The sequence below is a fragment of the Chrysemys picta genome, chromosome 2 (assembly GCF_011386835.1).
Source record: "Chrysemys picta bellii isolate R12L10 chromosome 2, ASM1138683v2, whole genome shotgun sequence".
NCBI lineage: Eukaryota > Metazoa > Chordata > Testudines > Emydidae > Chrysemys > Chrysemys picta.
In genome coordinates this window covers 208,954,263-208,976,104 of record NC_088792.1, presented here as the reverse complement: position 1 = coordinate 208,976,104, position 21,842 = coordinate 208,954,263, and the positions used below count along the sequence as shown (strand labels likewise).

Below are 21,842 nucleotides of genomic sequence, written 5' to 3'. Positions count from 1 at the left end.
CCAGAACATATCCGCCAACCTAGTATCAACTTGGAGCAGTGTGTTAGTTGCTGTAATTCTGTTCCCCCATTCCTTTTTTAGACATATGTCCAATACTCCCAGGAATTGAAAAGCTTATAATAAAGTGCTGAAAACAAAGGATATAAAGTTATTAAAATTCAAGGTACTTTATTGCTTGGACAAATTATACAGGGTTGCCAAAGTGTATAGTAAAGGGTTATACAAAGTAAAGTGTTAACTAATGGCTTTTTCAACCCTGAGGCTGACTGAAAAGACCAGCTCCTTATTCTGAATTTGCTATCCATCAATTCATCTCCAAAAAAGAGTAAGAAAAGCACTTACTGACAAGAAAGTGAACCACTTTTAATACCAACTAACAGTACTTAAAATATATTAAACCAATTTATTATAAGCATTTTTGTAAGAAAGTATGATGTGCAATGAGGGCAACAAGAAAGGTGAAGAAAGGTGCTTCCAAGAAAGGTGAAGAATAGAGAGAACAGCATTGGATTGTGGATGAGAATATTCTCACAGAGATTTGTTTAATGTAATAAACAAAAGTACAGAAGAATGGCCATGCTGGGTTAGACCAATGGTCCATTTAGCCCAGTATCCTGTCTTCCAACAGTGCCCGGTGCCAGATGTTTCAGAGGGAATGAACACAACAGGGTAATTTATTGAGTGATCCATCTTCTGTTGTCCAATTCCAGTTTCTGGCAGCCAGAGGATATGGGACACCCAAAGCATGGGGAACTGAGTTATACTTTTGTCCTTCACAACATCCTCTGGCAATGAGTTCCACAGGCTGACTATACACTGTATGAAGAAGTACATCCTTAGTTTGTTTTAAATGTGATGTCTCTTAATTTCATTAGGCGACCCCTGGTTCTTGTGTTATGTGAGGGGGTAAATAATACTTCCTTAGTCATTTTCTCCACACCATTCATGATTTTACAGACATCTATCATATTCCCTCTTAGTTGTCTCTTTTCTAAGCTGGCCCAGTCTTTTTAATCTCTCCTTATATGGAAGCTGTTCTATACCCCAATCATTTTTATTGCCTTTCTCTGTACTTTTCACAATTCTAATATATATTTTTTGACATGGGGTGACCAGAACTCACTCAGCTTTCAAGGTGTGGGTGTACCATACATTTACATAGTGGCATTATATTTGCTGTTTTATTATCTATCACTTTTCTAATGGCTCCTAACTTTCTGCTAGTTTCTTTGACTGCCACTGCATATTGAGCGGATGTTTTCAGAGAACTATCCTGACTCCAAGAGCTTTTTCATGGGAGGCACATAATGGAGGCCAGAGGAGGCTATGCCTCCCCAAAGTCCACTAATGCTCTCCGCCACAGCCCTGGGGCAGGGCTGTAGTGGGGCTTAGAGCTCCTTCAGGTGGCCAGGGCTTGGGGCAACTTGGGCAGGTGGGCCAGAAGCAGCTCTGGCAGGCACTGGCGCTCAGGGCAGCCCAGGCCAGCCATCTGGGGCTCCTCTGGCCATAGTGGGGGGCTTGGGGCAGATACCTCAGTGGTTTGAGCATTGGCCTGCTAAACTCAAAGTTGTGAGCTCAATCCTTGAGGGAGCCATTTAGGGCTCTGGGGCAAAAATCTGTCTGGGGATTCATCCTGCTTCAAGGAGGGGGTTGGACTAGATGACCTCCTGAGGCCCCTTCCAACCCTGACATTCTATGATTCTAGTGACAGTGAGGGGACAGGGCCTCAGATGGAAAGGGCAGGGCAGGAGGCTAGCCTCCCAGAATGGGGGGTTCATAGAATATCAGGGTTGGAAGAGACCTCAGGAGGTCATCTAGTCCAACCCCCTGCTCAAAGCAGGACCAATTTCCAACTAAATCACACACCACCCACAATCTCTTTCTTATATCCCAGCTAACTTATACCCCATCATTTTGTATGTATAGTTGGAATTATGCTTTCCAACATGCATTACTTTGCAATACAGAGGGAGGCATCTATTTTCCTCTTTTCTTCATCTGTTTTCAATGCCCTGTAAGTTTCCAAACTTTCTGCTTCCCTGGCTGTCTTGTGTGGTAACATTGTCTTCCTGTGAGTTTTAAGAGAGGGGAACCTTATGACCCTTCTCTGTACTTATTCCTAGACTTGACAGCAATTCTCCCTTTCCATGTCTCTAGATGAACCGAGTCTACTGATTACTGTACTGTACATAAGAAAGTGTCAGATGTTACATACATACAGAAAGGGGACTTCAAATGCATGACAAGGTTGAAATTTCCACAGAGACCTGAAAAGATTCTTGTTACAAAAGGTATGTTTGTAATACCCACAACAAAGAATTTTTGTGCCCAAGGCAAGGGCCGGCTCCAGGCTCTTCGGCAATTCGGCGGCGGGTCCCTGAGTCCCTCTCGAAGGAAAGGAGCTGCTGCCGAATTGCCTCTGCCGCTTCATTCATTTTTCGGCAGCAATTCAGCGGCAGGTCGCTGAGTCCCTGTCGGAGAGAAGGACCCGTCGCCCAATTGCCACCGAATAATGAATGAAGCGGCGGCAGCAATTGCCGCAGAAGAAGCGGCGGTGGTAGAGCTGCCGCCAAAGTGCCGCTGATCGCAGCTTTTTTTTTTTTTCCTCCGCCCCACTTGGGCAGTAGAGCTGCGCCCCTCCGCTTTGTGCGCCCAAGGCAAGTGCCTCACTCGCCTTGCCCTTGTTTCGGCACTGGGCATGGGAACAACAATGTAAAACGATTGCCTCTCTAAACAGGGAGGTTGTAGTTGTCCTAAACACTTTAAACAACTCTCACAAAGTGGATCAGGAAGGCAATTATGGCAGTCACTTCCTAACCAGCAGAGAGGAACCACCACTATGAAAATGTTTTATGCTGAGGATTTTAGCGAAAGTGGTAAAAACATAAATCTAATAATTTCATTGAAATAAATAATGGTCATGGGCTACTGTAGATATACCTGGCTGAGCATCAATTTGAGTTAATGGAAAATCCGAAGGGGAATAATCAGCGCCATAAGACTACATAGGCCATTATCAACTCCAGTTCTAGAGGAAGAATTGAATCTAAATATGCTTCTTTTGTTTCACAAAGTAGTTACAGAGAGAGAGAGAGAGAGAGAGGACATCCCCGCACACACCCCTAGGGCTGGGTCCAAGAAGAAACCCACTCCTGGAGTCCCCCCTTTTCCTGGGCTGCTTGGCTGCCCTGCGCCAGGTACAATCACAGATTTTAAAGTGGGGAAGGCCCATGATGATGATGATCTGCTCTGACCCCACGCACAGACTTCTGCAGCCCTGGTGTCTGCGCGGGCAGGGGTCCCTGGGCACCGAGCTATTCAGCTCCCCGCCCCAGGGCCCGCGCTGCAGCCAGGCAGCCAACCCCCTTTCCTCACGGCCATGGGGAGGTCCCAGCCCCCAGCCCTGCCCACACTGAGACACCAGGAGGGCGCGCGGCGCCTCCTCAGCTGGGCGGGCGGGCGGAGCGGGGAGGGGAAGGAAGGGGGCCGCGCGGGCAGAAACGAGACAGGACCGGGGCGGGCCCCCAAGGCGCCTTCCGCGCGCGCCCGGCCCTACGATTGGCTGGCGCCTGGCGGGCCGGGGCTGGCGCCAATTCGAAGAGCGGGTCCGGAGCGCCAGCCAGCTCCGGCCAGTCCCGCCATGCCCGAGCAGCAGCGCCCGGCGTCCCCGCCGCACGGGGAGCTGCAGTACCTGGGGCAGGTCGAGCACGTCCTGCAGCGCGGCCACCGGAAGGAGGATCGGACCGGGACCGGCACCATCTCCGCGTTCGGACTGCAGGCGCGGTACAGCCTGAGAGGTGACTGCGCCGACCCGGCCCGCCCCAGAGCCACTCTCATGGCGGGGACTTCACGGCCCGCTCCCCGCAGCCTCCCCCTCCTTTGGGCCCCCTCCACAGAACCCCTCCCCCCATCCCCCTCTCCAGACCTCCACCCCATGTGCCCCTCCAGTCCCTCACCACATCCCATCAGCTGCCCCCCGGCCTCGTGACTGGCAGACCTGCCAAGAGCTTCACATCCTCCCTGAGCTGGCTGCCAACATCCATCTCCTCTTGCCCCCAGACTCCCCACCCCCATTGCTGTTTGCCCCACTCTTGGCTGCACCACTCCCCCACAACTTGTCATGGGCCTCTGAGGGAGTGGGGCTCAACCCCCTCCTGTTGTCTTCTGGGTGACCGCCTCTATCATTCTTCCAGGGAAGGGGAGGCCATTGTGCCTTGGTCCTTTCCTCTGCTGCCACTGCTGAACTCTGCTCTGGTCTAGACCCCATCTTTATAGGCAGGGATTGTGTGGGGGTAATCCAGATATGGGCAGGTGTAACTCCCACCTACAGGGAAGAGCCTCCAGTTGTCCTACTTCTTTACAGATAAGGTCCCTAAACCCATCTGCGCCTCTCCTTTTTTTTTTATTGCCCTAGGTGGGGGGTGGCTGAGTCCCCTTGCATCTGTCCCCCATAGTTGTCTTATGGAGAAAAAACAAGAGAAGAGGATAGGCCTGATCCAGGCTAACCTCCTGAGACAGTTTTACCAACACCCTGTCTGTCAAGTATCCTAGGTCTGATTCACCTCCACGTTAGTAAAGTAGGCTTGACCAGAACTTTATCTCTAGCCTCTGAATTCAACTGCATGTATGCATATTTTACCTTGCCATAGGCTCTTAATTGCACCCCATGGTTGAGTTTTATGAATGATCCATTTCTAATTAATCTCTGTCTTTATCTGGCAATGTACTTGGCCCCGGAGACCATTTTTTAGGAATAAGGTTGGGTGCCTGTGTTCCTTGCCCTAGCAAAGCAGTAGTGGAATTTACACTCATCACTGCATGCTTTGCTGACTATTACAGTGCTGTACTAAGTTCTAAACGAGTGCTCCAATGAACTAGGCTCTTATTGTGATAGTACATAATGCACAACAGATCAATATCTAAGCTTTAACGCTTTTGGTATTTATAAGTGAAAAGCAATCCATGGTATTTGATAAGTGAGAATTGACTTTGCTGCTTTGACCCTTTAAAACTCTGTTTCAGATCAGTTTCCTTTGCTGACGACAAAACGAGTGTTCTGGAAGGGAGTGCTGGAAGAGCTGCTATGGTTTATCAAGGTATGATGCATGGTTGTTTAAATGTAGTTATGTGCATTGATAGTGCAGTCTATATAATATATCATACTATGGACTAGTGTATTTGAAGCACTTACAGAGGTTTCCATTCATACAGGGAATAAACAAGTTATGACATTCTAGTATTTTTCCAACTTATAAATAAGTCCATTATCTTCAAAACATGTTATTAATTTTGGTTAAGGCGCTAGTACAATCTGGTGGGAATATTGGTTAAATCTTACCTTGCTTCTTTTTAGTGAAATATTGTGAAGTGATGAAGGACTTGTGTACACTAGAAAGTTTTGCTCCTTAAACTATACCGCTGTAGTTAAAATAGGAAAACCCTGTGTGAATGCTTTTATACTGGTATAGCTTATTCCTGTTCTGTAACCAAAATGAGATACTCCAGTATAAGGCACTGGGTGGGTGGTAGGTGTAGCTCAGTGGTTTGAGCGTTGGCCGTTGTGAGTGCAATCCTTGAGGGGGCCATTTAGGGATCTGGGTCAAAAATCTGTCTGGGGCTTGGTCCTTCTTTGAGCAGGGGGTTGGACTAGATGACCTCCTGAGGTCCCTTCCAACCCTGATATTCTATGGTATAACTGCATCTATCCTAGGCTTTTTACCAATACAACTATTGGCAAACCCCCCCCCCCCCACACACACACTTCTAATAGACACTCACACCTCTAACAAGCATAGCTTATACTGGTAAAAATTGTGTAGACAAGTGCTAAGATGGTGTGTTGCCCTATAGATGTTCCCTGATGCAGTTATGAGTAGCATTTGATTAAATCCTGGTACATCGGGACTTGAAAAATCAACTTAGCCAGATATCAGTTTATTGAAGAACATTTAAAAAAGAAAAGAAAATGAAGGCTTATCTTTTCAACTGTAAGCACTAGAACCTTTCAAATGTCAACCAGCACAGTGCTGTACTCTGAGACTGTAGATGTGTTTTGGTAGCAGAGAATATTTAAGTCTCTATTCGCTTTCAGTGCTATTTTAAACTCAGGGGATTTGTTTTCTTACTCTCATCTCTAGTTTTTATACAAAGTGGCAGAGTAGAATATGGGAGCCTACCATCTGCTCAGTGAGTAAACAGAACTTCAGGCTATTTCTAATTGGCATCTCTCAGGAGCATGTAATTTAAGCTTCAAGACAACAGAAAAAGCAAGGAAGAGAGGAGGGATTGCATAACCTTTTTCTCCCAAAATGACTTGTAAGCTAGTTCACAAAGGCTGACAGCAGGTGCATCAGGAGTAGCAGAATTGTACAGACATGGAACAAGTTTTGTTGTTGTTGTTGTTGTTTGTTGTTATATCAATCAAAAAGTAAAACCTTGTTTTCTGAAGTGCCTGTGCACAAGCAACGGTATGCGATCACATTTAGCCTTCAACCTCCATTGGCCTACAGTATACAAGGCTAGAGGTGAATTAATTAGATGACTAGAGCAGTATAATTCAATTCTCAGTAATATATTGTTTATAACGTAGTTTTATTGTGTGTGCATGTACAGGAGCCAGATCCTGAGGCTTAATCCCCAAACTATAGTATAATTTAGGACCACCATTTAAAGTCTAGCTCTTTATCTGGGCAGGTAGAATTGCTTTTGTATTTCTTTCACCATATAGGGTTCAACAAATGCTAAAGAGCTCTCTGCAAAGGAGTGAAGATTTGGGATGCCAATGGATCACGTGAATTCTTGGATAAACAAGGTTCACTGACAGAACAGAAGGGGATTTGGGACCAGTATATGGTTTCCAGTGGAGACACTTTGGAGCTGAATACAAAGATATGAATACAGGTGAGGAAAGTAGATAACTTCAAGAGGGGAAAACTAGAGATTTTATCTCCAGTGCTTAGTGAGACTGACAGGATTACTGTGGTACCTCACTTTCAGGAGGTTATGGAGGCATGGAAAGATTATAACGAGGACATTTATAATGGAAACTGAGAGCCAGAGTAAGTAGATCTTTTTAGGAGGTTATACTGAGCTTTTTGGAAAGCCTACCATTATGAAATAGGCTACTGCCTGCAATACTGCATATTTGTAGAACAGGTGAATCATAGGCAGTACACTGTTCTGCTAATGTGCTGGTATGATCACCTGCAGGTGCGAGGATATTTTGGTTTCCATACCCATTTAGTTCTTTGCCTCTCTGCTGAGGCTGCCAGCAAAGGTGCCAATTGTAACAAGACACTTTTTTTTTTTTAAACTACACTAAAATCACTCATTTCAGAGAGCTGCTATTATTAATTTGTATAATTAGCACCTTAATTTGTGCTGTTTACAGAAAGTATCATTGGAAAATCATGACTCTCCCACGCTTAGCTTTCAGAATGATGTTGGGAGTGGTGAACTAATGTTTTATACAACCATCAAAAGTATTTTCTCCATCTAAAAAGGCAAGTAAAAATGTAAAGAAGAACTACAGTACTTCACACTATCAACTGGGGCATAATTTCTTTTTTTAAAGAGAGAGAACTGTTATACCAGAACAATCTCCACATATCATATGTTGGTATAGGACAAAGAAAAGGCAGGTAGTCAGTCTATTGGATAGCAGGCCAGTAAAATACAAATGATCAGCACCAAGTAACCAAAATTGTTTTTATGGCCCCCTGGCCTCATATTTCATTTGTTCTTTAAATTTCTCTTGGGTTAAGTACCTTTGATTTCCCATGTAAAGGCTAAGCCTTTGTTTAAAATGATACAGAAATTATTTAATTGAGGAGGTTTAACAGTTGTCATGATATGAACTAATAGTTTGTAGCATTTTGTTCCCCATTGAAATCTGGCTTTTGTGCATTCCCAAACACAGAACATTAAGGTGATTAAAAATAGCATGTTAGTTCCACTCTATTTAAACTCTCGAAGACTCTAACACCCACTGTCAGATATACAGACAGACCTCTCAATTATTCTCCAAGGTCTCAGCTTTCAATTTAAAATTTTAGCTGCTGTGCTTGAGAAGAAAATGTTCAAACATGGGCCGTGTCTACACTGTGGACACTATAGCAGCATAGCAACAGTGCTGTAGCTATGCCACTGTAGCCGCAAAGTGTGGCTGCAGACTACAGCGATGGAACGGGGTTTTCCATTGCTGTAGGAACTCCCATCTCCCCAAGCGATGATAGCTAGGTCAACAGAAGCATTCTTTCATCAATCTAACTGTGTCTACACTGGGGGTTAGTTTGCATAGTTACAGCACTCAGAGGTGTGAAAAATCCACACCCCTGAGTGCCATAACCATGTTCATGTACGTTTTAAATGTAGACCTGGCCTTGGGGTGTAAGGATGCAGACACTTATGTGAATTTGCAGAGAGAGTGAAAGAATAGCTCTGAGGTATCTATGACCCCATTTCAGTGGGTACTAACCCCGATGCCAGTGATGATGCTTTAAGTGTCAACAATAACTATTTCACGTCTCAAAGCATGCAAGAATTTCCCAAAGCTTGGAGCACTCATCTGGGGCCCCAAAAGGACTACCCAGAAGAGAGAGGGGGAAGGCTCAGAAAATGTATTAAGGTATAAGCCTTTAACAACCCAAGGTGGGATCAGAAGAGGGCACAATTAGTGTAATTTTCCTGAAGGGTGTGGGCTTGGCTTTCAAAAGTATTTTTGGGGGCAGCTCTAAGCTATTGTCAAAACAACCTTAGGCTGTCTGACTTAGCCCTGGTCTACACTACGAGGTTAGGTCGAATTTAGCCACGTTAGGTCGATTTTATAAGCAATGTATCTACCCAACCAACCCCGTTCCATCGACCTAAAGGGCTCTTAAAATCAACTGCTGTACTCCTCCCCAGCGAAGGGGTAGCACTAAAATCGACCTCGCTGAGTCAATTTGGGTAGTGCGGATGCAAATCGACATTATTAGCCTCTGGGAGCTATCCCAGAGTGCACCAATGTGACCACTCTGGACAGCACTTTCAACTCCGATGCACTAGCCAGGTACACAGGAAAAGCACCGGGAAATTTTGAATTTCATTTCCCGTTTGGTCAGCGTGGCGAGCTCAGCAGCACAGGTGACCAAGCAGTCCCCCCAGAATCGCAAACGAGCTCCAGCATGGAGCTAACGGGAGACACTGGATCTGATTGCTGTATGGGGAGAAGAATCTGTGCAGGCAGAACTCCGATCAAAAGAAGAAATGCTAATATATATGCCAAAATCGCAAAGGGCATGATGGACAGAGGCTACAACAGGGACACACAGCAGTGCTGCCTGAAAGTTAAGGAGCTCAGGCAAGCTTACCAAAAAACAAAGGAGACAAACGGTTGCTCCGGGTCAGAGCCCCATACATGCTGCTTCTATGATCAGCTGCATGGCATTCTAGAGGGGGAACCCTACCACTACCTTACCACTGTTCATGGACACCTGCAAGGGGGGAGTCTCACGCAAGAAGGAGGAGGATTTTGTGGATGATGATGAGGAGGAGAATGTGCAGCAGGCAAGCGGAGAATGTGTTCTCCCTGTCAGCCAGGACCTTTTCATCACCCTGGAGCCAATACCCTCCCAAGGCGGGTTCCTGGACCCTGAACCTGGAGAAGGCACCTCTGGTGAGTGCACATTTGTAATTGCACTACAGGGTTTAGAAGCAATGTTTAATGTTTGATTTGCCCTGAAGACTTGGGATGCATTAGCGGCCAATACAGCTACTGGAAAAGTCTGTTAACGTGTCTGGGGATGGGGTGGGAATCCTCCAGGGACATCTCCATAAAGCTCTCCTGGAGGTACTCTGAAAGCCTTTGCAGAAGGTTTCTGGGAGGGCTGCCTTATTTTGTCCTCCGTGGTAGGACACTTTACCACGCCAAGCCAGTAACAAGTAGTCTGAAATCATTGCAGCACAAAGCATGGCAGAGAATGGTCCTGGGTTTTGGTCGTATTCAAGCAACATTTGGTCTATATCTTTCTGTGTTAGCCTCAGGAGAGTGATATCATTCATGGTCACCTGGTTGAAATAGGGGAATTTTTGTAAGGGAACAGTAAAAGGACCCCGTTCATGCTGGGCTGTTTGCACTTGGCTAAAAGGGATCATCCCTGAGAATAGCCATGCGGTGGGGTGGGGGGAGGGGTGTGCTGCACATCCACCTGAAAACCGCAGCCCCTCCTTTTAAATGGCAAACCCAACCGGCATTGCTTGCTTTGGGAAAGGAGGGCACTGCAGTTTGAAACCATTCACACATGTTATGAAGGCGGAAGAAGCCAACCTCGTGTACCCTTTGACTTACCGTAGCTGCTTGGAAACCAAATTCTGTTGCCCAGTCGTGTGTGATGTGTCACCATACCGGCAGGCGCTCAATACAAAAGGCAAAATGCAACCTTGTACCTAAAGCACATGTGCTGTCTGCTGTGAATTGCTTGATTCACTGTGAAAGAGTCTCCCTTTTGTTCTCAGAAATGTATCTTCTTAAATTGTACTCTCCCTTTTTATCCCCCCGCAGGTGCAAATATTTCTACGCTCCCCCTATCCGCTCCGTCCCAGAGGTTATCGCAGATTAGAAGGCAAAAAAACCCGCACTCGCAATGACGTTTTCCAAGCTCATGCAGTCCTCCCACACTCTTAGGGCACAGCTGAATGCCTGAAGACATACAGTGACAGAGGCCAGGAAAGCATACAGTGAGCATGATGAGAAGAGGTAGGAGGCAATACCGAGGCTAATGGGGGAGCAAATGGACATGCTCAGGCATCTGGTGGAGCTGCAGGAAAAGCAACAAGAGCACAGACTGCCACTGCATCCACTGTATAACTGCCTGCCCTCCTCCCCAAGTTCCATATCCTCCTCACCCCCAAGAACGCGGGGGGGGAGGGGAATGCTCCGGGCACCCAGCCACTCCACTCCAGAGGATGGCCCAAGCAACAGAAGGTTATTATTCAAACAGTTTTGATTTGTAGTGTGGCTACAATAAGCAATGTGGCCTTGTCCTCCCCTACTCTCCCACCCCACCCGGGCTATCTTGTCAGTTATCTCAATTTTTTTAATTAATAAAGAAAGAATGCATGGTTTCAAAACAATAGTGACTTTATTTCCTTTGTCAGCTGTGATCGAAGTGGGGAGGGTGGTTGGCTTACAGGGAATTAAAATCAACAAAGGGGGCGGGTTTGCATCAAGGAGAAACACACACAACTGTCACACCGTAGCCTGGCCAGTCATGAAACTGGTTTTCAAAGCCTCTCAGATGCGCAGCATGCCTAGCTGTGCTCTTCTAATCGCCCTGGTGTCTGGCTGCTCAAAATTGGTGGTCAGGCAATTTGCCTCAACCTCTCACCCCACCATAAACGTCTCCCCCTTACTCTCACAGATATTATGGAGCACACAGCAAGCAGCAATAACAATGGGAATGTTGGTTGCGCTGAGGTCTAACCTAGTCAGCAAACAGCACCAGCGAGCTTTTAACCGTCCAAAGACACATTCTACCACCATTTTGCACTTGCTCAGCCTATAGTTGAACTGCTCCTTACTACTGTCCAGGCTGCCTGTGTATGGCTTCATGAGCCATGGGAGCAAGGGGTAGGCTGGGTCTCCAAGGATAACTATTGGCATTTCAACATCCCCAACAGTAATTTTCTGGTATGGGAAGTAAGTCCCTTCTTGCAGCTGTTCAAACAGCCTGGAGTTCCTAAAGATGCGAACGTAATGCACCTTTCCCGGCCATCCCACATTGATGTTGGTGAAACGTCCCTTGTGATCCACCAGTGCTTGCAGCACCATTGAGAAGTACCCCTTACAGTTTACGTAGTGGCTGCCAAGGTGGTCCAGTGCCAAGATAAGGATATGCATTCCGCCTACCGCCCCATCACAGTTAGGGAACCCCATTGCAGCAAAGCCATCCACTATGACCTGCACATATCCCAGAGTCACTACCCTTGCTAGTAGAAGGTTAGTGATTGCCTTGGCTACTTGGATCATAGCAGCCCCCGCAGTAGATTTGCCCACGCCAAATTGATTCCTGACTGACCGATAGCAGTCAGGCATTGCAAGCTTCCACAAGGCTATCGCCATTTGCTTCTCAGCTGTCAGGGCAGCTCTCATCTTGGTATTCCTGCGCTTGAGGGCGGGGGAAAGCAACTCACAAAGTTCTAGGAAAGTGGTCTTACGCATACGAAAGTTTCGCAGTCACTGGGAATCATCTCATACCTGCAACGCTATGCGGTTCCACCAGTCTGTGCTTGTTTGCCGGGCCCAGAATTGGCATTCCACTGTATCCATGATGCCCCAATTGCCAAATCCCGTGCTTTCAGGAACATCTGTGTCCATGTCCTCCTCACAATCGTCCTCGTGCTGGTGGCTCCTAGCCAGGTTCTGCACATACTGCAGGATAATGCATGAGGTGTTTACTATGCTTACAACAGCAGCGGTGAGCTCAGCAGGCTCCATGCTTGCCATGCTATGGCATCTGCATGGGTAACCCAGGAAAAAAGGCACAAAATGATTGTCTGCTGTTGCTTTCACGGAGGGAGGGAGGGGAGACTGACGACGTACCCAAAACCACCCGCGACAATGTTTTTGCCCCATCAGGCATTGGGAGCTTGACCCAGAATTCCAATGGGCAGCGGAGACTGCAGGGACAGGGATAGCTACCCACAGTGCACCGCTCTGTGAGTGAATGCTAGCCATGGTACTGAGGACGCACTCCGCCGACTTAATGCGCTTAGTGGGGACATACACAATCGACTGTATAAAATTGCTTTTTAAAGATCGACTTCCATAAAATCGACCTAATTTCATAATGTAGACATACCCTTATTTAAATTTTGTTTGGTAACTTTCTTCAGATTACTCAGGCCAGGGAGTGGACCAGCTGCAGAATGTAATCGACACAATCAAAAACAATCCAGATGACAGAAGAATCATCATGTGTGCTTGGAATCCCAAAGGTACAGAAGTGTGTGTGTATGTGAAATGAATGTAGTTACACCTTACCAAGTTGCATGCTCAGCTATTTCATTGGTGCTCATTTAGTCCTGAAAGCTTGCATAATTACTAGATCCTGTGTCTACAGCCAGCTCTGGTGGTGGTTACATTTTTGCTGCAAGAAAAGGCGAGCTTACACAGCTGATATGTGATTTCATGTTCTATAAATGGTTGGGTGAATTATAACCTGGATTCTCCTATTTCTGATGATTCTCACTGATGTGAGAGGATATTCAGGCCCCAAAACATCCTGTATGATTTCAAACCTTTTTTGTCTTAGCACAAATGGAAATACATGATTATCACTGCCCTCTACATACAGTCACTATTCAAAGATGCTTTGCGGATAATAAATGTTTTTTTAACTTGTTTTTTAAGAAAGCTCAGAATTGAAAAATATAATCAAGCAGCTGGGTTTTTTTACTTTGTATTAAATTATAGGATTATACTAAAACTTGGGAAGGGAGGGAAGAAAACAAAACTTAAAAAAATACAGTGCTCTTTTTCGTTGTTAGAATCTTTTCTGAAGATAGGAGCCTGTTTAAGAACTTTAGGAATTAAAGGTACTCGCCAGCTAGAAGAGCGGGAGATGCCAACAAGCTCAAAATGATCGTTTTAGCTGTTTTCCCTACTATAGTTAAAGAGACAGTTTCCAAAAAGGCATCCTGGGGAAAGGTTCCCATTAAAGGGCAACTGTATGGTAGGTGGAAGGTTAATAGGGATCAGGCAGGTCAAAGGAGGGTGACACCTGGGCTTAAACTGCAGCAAGGGAGGTTTAGGTTGGACATTAGGAAAACGTTCCTAACTGTCAGGGTGGTTAAACATTGGAATAAACTGCCTAGGGAGGTTGTGGAATCTCCATCTCTGGAGATACTTAAAAGTAGGTGAGATAAATGTCTATCAGGGATGGTCTAGACAGTATTTGGTCCTGCCTTGAGGGCAGGGGACTGGACTCGATGACCTCTCGAGGTCCCTTCCAGTCCTAGAGTCTATGAATCTATGATGTCCAGATATCAGTTTAAGATCAACAAAGCCGAAACAGGGTTCTTAATCTTCCCTCCGCAATTATTCCCTTTTTTCTCAGTCAGTGGACACCATTATCTTCTCTGTCACTTGGCTTCTTTAACTTGACCATTTCTCTAGATTCTAACATTCAGGTTGTGTCTAAATCATGGTTTCCCTAACTGTGGTGCATCATATATTCCATCAGTTCACTTCACAGCCTTTTTTAAAGAAGATGGTACATGAACTAGTAAGTTTGGGCCCTGCTGGTCTAAATCTTGTTGATCCTTCCGCCTAACATCTCTATACATCTTCTTTCTCTGTCCACAGAGTTCACTCATCTAGTCTCCCATGATTTTGACTCCTGCAACATTCTCTTCTCTGACCTTGACAAATACAGTCTCACCCCGCTTATAGCCATTCAAAATACTTCTGCAAAGATGATTGTCCTAGTTTGTTTGACGATATCACCCTCTTTTGCATCCCTTCTTTCTCCATCGCCTCAAACATAATCTACTTGCCTTTACCGTCAGGGCCCTTCACAGCCTATCCTCATGCTACCTATCATCTCTCATACCCTGCCAAGATGTTGACTCCCACTTCCACCTTGCCAGTGACATCAGCCTTTATCACCCACTTGTTCAGTTTTCTAAAAAGTACCTTCATGCTTTCTTCCATTCTGCCCCTCATGCATAGGAAGAGCTGCACATAAACATCCACAAAACCACTTCATTGTACTCCTTTAAATTCCTCCTTACAACTCTCCTTTGCTGTGATGTCTACGCAAATGTGAGAAGAAGTAGGCATATTGTATTAATTTAGATCAGGGATTCTCAAACTGGAACTCCACCAGAGAGGTCCTTTGGGGCCATCTGCCTGTCCCAAGTCAGGATAAAGGAGGAGGGTTGGGCATGGGGCTAGCAACTCCACCCCGTAAAAAATTAATTTGCTACAGAAATGCCAACAATAGAGATAACAGAGACTTTTAGCCTGGAAAAAGAAGGGCCTTCAACTCGAAGACGCATGATGCTGGGTGGTTAAAGTCGTGAGGAAGCCACAAAGCCGATTACCCTTCTTGCAACTAGGAGGATTACCATCGGTACATGGAATGTGAGGACTATGTACGAGTCAAGAAAGACGGCGCAGGTCGCAGCAGAGATGAGGAGCAACAACCTGACCCTACTAGGCATTAGCAAGACAAGATGGACGCAAGCTGGACAGAGACGATTGTTGACAGGAGAGCTGTTGCTGTATTCCGGACATGAAGAGAGCGCCAGATCTGCTGGCCAGACACCATCAGCAACATCTACTTCTTGGAGAGGACCCGTCAACTTCCAGCAGAGGAAGAAATTAGAAGGAGAAGGTGGGGCTGGATAGGACACACACTACGCAAGCAGCCAACCAACATCACTAGACAGGCATTGCGGTGGAACCCCCAAGGCAAGTGGAAAAGAGGCCGTCCAAGAAACACCTGGCAACGCGACCTTCAGGCTGATAGCATAAAAATGGGTTATACCTGGAACCAGCTAGAGCAAATGGTCCAGGATAGAGGACTCTGGAGGTCTGTGGTTGGCGGCCCATACTCCGATTGGGGTGACGGGCATGAGTGAGTGAGTGATTCTCAAACGGGGGGTCAGGACCCCTCAGGGGGTCGCGAGGTTATTATATCGGGGGTCGTGAGCTGTCAGCCTCCACCCCAAACCACACTTTGTATCCAGCATTTATAATGGAGTTAAATATATTTTTAAAAAACTGTTTTTAATGTATAAGGGGGTCGCACTCAGAGGCTTGCTATGTGAAAGGGGTCACCAGTACAAAAGTTTGAGAACTACTGATTTAGATAGAATAAATGGGCCCAAAGAGCTAGTGGTGTTAACATGACCCTGAAACTGTTCAACCTTAAACAGTTTTAAAGAGGTTTGGTATACAGAAATCGCAGCTTGCTTGTATCAAGGCAAATGCACCATTAAAAATCTTTTTAACCTTTTTATTAAAGATACAGAAAAGAAGGAAAAATAGTTAAAGCATTTGAAATGTAAAGTAGTAAATAAGGCTTCCATTTTAACAACATCCCTTGTTTCCTGTCCCTTTAGCTGGAGAGAGTTGTTAAACACGAGGGTTTTCCTTCTAACAGCCTCTTTGATGGTGATAACCGTCTTTTTTTGGGGGGGTGGGGGGGGGGGAGAGAAGAAGTTAGTTGAGATGGGCTGGAGCTGTTGTTAACACTGTTGTTGGTGAAGTCCAGTCCTGTTTCCTAGAAAACAAAATAAGACAAACGCTCAAGAGGGGAGAGAAAAGAACAACAAGGATAGAAAATGGAGTTCTATCTCTAGTGTTGACTTTTACTTGCAAGTTCGCTGCTGGAGAAAGGCACCGCACATGGTCTTATCAACCATTCCAAGACCTGACAAATTTATTCCAGCATCAAGCTGTTTAGATGATAGCTTTTAGCTGCCTCTCTGGTCACAGGCTTACAGCAGTGTTGCAAAATATGCAGTTTTGACCAGTGAAACCAGAGTCTTATTAGACAGAAGAAAAAAGGAAACGGATTTCCAGTCCCACAATCTTCTTGTTTACCAGGCATGAGGTTAACACAGTCCTTGAGTTATATCAGTAGGCCTTTTTGTTTGGACTAATTGTCTTTCTGTCTTCCTTTTGCATCTTTTCTCATCAACATTTGTTGTAATAGGTTATTATAACATTTTTAGGAACTTTCACTTTTCACATGTAAGCTCACAATTAGGGTAATAATTGGGCAATAAATTTACAGCAGGTGGCAGGAGTGCTCTGACTGCTGCTTATCATGCTGATCAGTATTGTCTCATTGTTCCCATGTGCTCCCTCGTTTGTCTCTGTCCACCTGTTACTTTTTGTCTTATACTCTCTGAGGCAGTGGATGTTCCCCCCCGTCTGTGTAGTGCTGGTCCATGATGGATTCTGAGGTGCTATTGCAATACAAAGAATAAAAATTAGAGGCAGGAACTTGTTTAAGAAGGAAAACATAGGCTGAATGACTAAAGCCCTGAATGCTGCAAACACTTGACACATGCTTAATTTTACTCATGAGAATAATCTCATAAAATCAATAGGACTAATTATGTGAGTAAAATTAAGCATGTGCATAAGTCTTTGCAGTATGAGGGCCTAAAACCTTTTTTCCAGTGGAATTTCTAGATGTGATTTTCCTCTGTCCACCAACCAGTTACTGTTAACAATAGCAGTTACATAATCAAGCAATTAATATCTGGTAGTGGTAATAGCAGGATTTAAAAAATATGAATAGTAAAAGCAATAGAACTACAATATGTGGTTCAATATTGCTATTTGATGTATGTATGCATATTTATTTCTATATACATATGTATATTTTTTCTGCTCTTTCATGGTGTCTTAATACTGTTTTTTCCCCCCTCCTCCTCTTCCTGTTTTGCATGTCCTTAGATATTTCACTAATGGTTTTGCCTCCATGCCACGCTCTGTGCCAGTTTTATGTTCTAAATGGTGAACTGTCTTGCCAGTTGTATCAGAGATCTGGAGACATGGGACTGGGGGTGCCTTTCAATATCGCCAGCTATTCACTGCTCACATATATGATTGCCCATGTCACAGGCCTGAAGGTATAGTATCCTTTTGCTTAGATATTTATAGTTTGAACAGAGGACTAAAACATTAAACATTTATGTAGGAAGAATTGGAAAGAACACAACATTCAAAAGTTTAGATATGTACAGGAACGGGCTCTGTAGATGAATTGTATTTATGTATGTGTTAGTGGGGTGGCCTGCACTATAAGAACTCTACAAATGTCATAATGATCACTTATATCAAAGAATCTCCAAATCTTGTGAAAAATAATTGTCAAAATTAAGATGTGTCCTGGCTTATTTCACCAGTTTATCTACCAAAAATCTGAGTTGAGCACATTTCCTTCTGGTGACAATGAAAAATGCCATAGGGTGTCTTTTTGTGCTACTGAAACAGCTATCTTCAAGGTACTACCAACTTCCAGCCATTAGAAATGTCATAGCTTTTTTTTTTATTGGACTAGACAGAGAATTAACTCTCTGGTTGCTGTCAGATTCCAATTTGCATATTGTGATCTGCCTACCTAAAATTCCTGCTATGGTTTCAATTGGATATTTTTCACTTCTGACTGTAAATGGTTGTGTAGTACTGCTCTTTTCTGTTAGCCACCTGTTGTCTTTCACCAAAGATAGCTGCATTCTTGTGACTTGGTAGAGCAGAGATTTGTTAAATTTAAATACATTAGTCTTTCTATCTTCTAAAAGCTGACTTCCTCACTTCTTAAAGACTGTGAGATTTTGACCCCCTCCTGGTGCTATGATCAGGAGTTGCTGCTTCCATTTTTAGCATTGAGGAGAGGAGATGAAATGGGTGAGTGGAGAAAATCATGCTTTATAATAAGTAAGGACTTAGTGTAAGTTTTATATCAGGCAATTAAAGTAAATGAAGTTTGATGTCTCCTTCACAACTTCATTTAACTATTATATCTCCTCTTAAAGCAAAACACTTTTTGTGGAAGAGATCTGCAGTAAAGAACATAAACTCATATAAGACTTGTGAATTTTTGCATAACATTAAACACTGCAATAACACTACAGACAAATTAAGTAAATAGCTCTGCTTTTACGATCCAGTATTTCATCACATGCTATGGCTAAGAATACTGCAGCAAAATAGTGCAGATACTTGCAGCAGCAGTAAACTCTAAGCACTAGACCTAAACCAATGATGATGGTAAATTGTCAGGCAATGATAAGCATTTTGTGTGACTTAAGCCAGGGCGCTAGATGCCTTTGCCATAAGTGAAAGAAATGTTAATGCAGACAAACCAACCTGTCAATGTTCCCAGTTAGAAAAAATACCAGCCCTTTTCCAAATGTGAGGATAGCTGCAATTTGTAGCATGCCATGAAGGCCAACAGATGTGGGCTATTTCAGATCAAGAGGCTGGGAAGAGAATTCCAAAGTTCAGGGCTCATTACAGAAAACATCCCACTAGCAGCTCTGTTTTAAACCAAGAAGACTGGCTTTCAAGTGCTTCTGCATACCATAACTGTGGCAACAATGAGGCATGTTTCTCAGCTAGGCAGGTTCAAAGCCATTTTGGATATGTCTACATTGCTGCTGGGAACATGCCTCCCAGCGTGGGTGGACAGACTTGTGCCATCTCCGCTCAAGCTAGTGCACTAAAAATAGCATTGTAGCATGGGTGGTGGCTCCAGCTAGCTGCCCGAGTCCAAGCCCATCTGAGCTCAGGTGGCTAACCGGAGCCACTGTCTTTTCCACAATAATCGTTCTGCTAGTTTTAGCATGCTAGTGAGAGTGTGTCTACCTGGGCTAGGAGGCAGACTCCCAGATTTAGTGTAGACATACCCTTAGGGCTTCAATTTGTCAGGATAGATCATGGTGCACTGGTTTCATGTGATCCTGCAAGGAACTCCTTTTAATGAGTTGCTTTGGTTTCTTAACAGAATTAAGTGCCACAGTATACATTACAGTATTCTAATCTTGAGCTAGAAGCATGGATCACTGTAGCACTGTTAATACTTGCAACCTATCACTTCAAGGTAGATGGAGACGGCTGTATTTCTCACTACCCCCATCTCCTTCCACTTGTGTTAACAGATAAATGAGTGCTCAGTTGCAAAATCTTTGTTGTAGAACTTCATATTCTGCTTAGAGTAGCTTAAAATAATGATCGGTTACTTTAGGGAAAGACAATATTTGAACTTGTAAGAAAACAGCTTATCGAGACAATCTGTTGCAGGAGCTATGCTTCAGCAACAGCGGTGCTGGGAACCTCTGGCACAAGCATTGCAGTGTCATACAGTTCTGAAATGTGCTACCCTGTTTGGGTGAAGACTTTATTTTTTTCCTCTTTTTCTTCAGCCTGGTGAATTCATACACACACTAGGAGATGCTCATATATATCTGAATCATGTTGAACCTTTGAAAATTCAAGTAAGTATCCATGGTGACTGGAGCCTGGCTATCTTTTTGATATATATCTACCACAGCTGGTTGAATAACTGATGGTAATCCTGCATTTTTAGATCTAGTACTTTCATTGTAAATACTATGTTCATTTGCATTGCTGATCCTCTGATATCTTCTCCACTTGTAACCCTTTACCTATGTTCAACTCTGGTTACAAGTGAAAACACTGTAGAATTTTGATCGAATTAACCACTCTATTGGTCCAAGTTAGTATACATCTCTCTGCAAGTCAAAGATGCAAGAATTTGTACTCTAATCTCTATCATTATTGTTACAAAATATTAGTGTCCTTATACTTATCACAACAAAACTATAACTGACTAAACGAATAAAATGCACTTTGATGCATTATATAATCAGTTTGCAAACCAGTAATTCTTAGTGGGTATTCTTCTGAATGATAAGGCTCTACTGTACTTTTTTTGGTCTCTGACAGAGACTTGTTCACTTCATATCAATCTTTCCACCGTCTTCACACAAATATCTACATACTATGATAGGACAGAGAATGTTATGGCAGGTGAGGTCTACCTAACCAAAAGAGCTGTCTAAGTAATCAATTTTCACTGTGCACTCTCTTTTTACTTTTGAGCGCTAATCTTGTACAAATGTAAGTCAAACTCTCTTTAATTTCAGCTTCAGAGGGAACCACGACCTTTCCCAAAACTCAAAATTCTTCGTAAAATTGAAAATATCAGTGACTTCAAAGTAGATGACTTTCAGATTGAAGACTATAACCCACATCCAGCTATTAAAATGGAGATGGCTGTTTAATGCACTTAACTTTTTAAACATGATAGGAGTCTGTTTCATAAGCATGTTACCTTCTCTGTACTTAAGCTCAATGCGATGCTCTTCAATGTTGCTAAAACAGTTAAATAACTTTGAAAGGGGTCCTGCTCTAGACCACGGACTGTTCAGAAGCAGGTTAACAGTTCTTTAATGAGAAAGGTATGTTAGGTTGCCTTCCTGCAGGTGTCATTGAACCAAATCTTGGTGTAAAAGAAAAAATTAGTACTGTTTACTGTCGGTCTTTGAGTTCAGAGATCTCTGTTGGAAGGTGACTCTGGGCTGTATATTTCTACTGTCTATAAATCATTCAGGAATTGGCTGGAGCCCCCCTTAAGTTGTTACGGGGTTTAAGTTAATATTTCAAGCTTTTCCTTGTTCTGCACTGTAGCCTAAGCAGTGAGAAGTGTTTAGTCTTGTTCTGTATTAGTTACTTACCCTTATGTATTAGTAAATATTTAAACAAAACACTTGTTATAGCAGGATTTTTTTAAGCTTGAAAAGTGGTGATAAGAATGTTTAATAAACTTGAATAAATATTTTTAATAGTGTTTGGAAAGTGTGTTGTATCTTTTTAAGGTCTAGTACTGAATTTGTGCTTGTAACACTAGTATCAAGTAAAGCAAGGTACATTTCAGAGGATTTTGAGATTTCAAAGGTTTAGCATTGTTCAATTTCAGAACAAAAATCAAAACATTAACTCTCCTAATTGGACTGGGGGCTGTGGAAGTTCTGACTCACAGGCAGGGTACTTGGTGGATTACACTGAAGCTGGGGACTGCAGGCTCCCAAATGCTGTGCTCCCCCTTGGCAGGCTGTTAAGGTGGTGGGCAGGTGAGCAAATTGTCAAGAAGCCAGGCAGGCTTCCCACAGAAGTTTGTTGGACACAGATTTCAATTTTGATGAATTGGCAAATGTCTAGTCACAAGTCTTGATACAAATAAAGCATAACACCTAGCTCTGTCAACTCTACCCCCGCTATAGGTGACATCAGGGCCCGTTCTGGTCCTTTCATGATG

The 21,842-nt window shown here is 44.0% G+C and overlaps 1 protein-coding gene across 1 annotated transcript; it reads left to right on the top strand.

Moving 5' to 3' along the window:
- The first annotated feature begins 3,460 nt into the window (after positions 1 to 3,460).
- TYMS (thymidylate synthetase) lies at positions 3,461 to 21,374 on the top strand. The gene is given in 9 exon segments (XM_005300362.4): positions 3,461 to 3,797; positions 5,023 to 5,096; positions 6,728 to 6,752; positions 6,755 to 6,805; positions 6,808 to 6,900; positions 12,874 to 12,975; positions 17,456 to 17,631; positions 19,927 to 19,998; positions 20,671 to 21,374. Coding segments are annotated over 9 exon segments (888 nt in total). The 5' UTR covers positions 3,461 to 3,640; the 3' UTR covers positions 20,809 to 21,374.
- Positions 21,375 to 21,842: the final 468 nt, after the last annotated feature.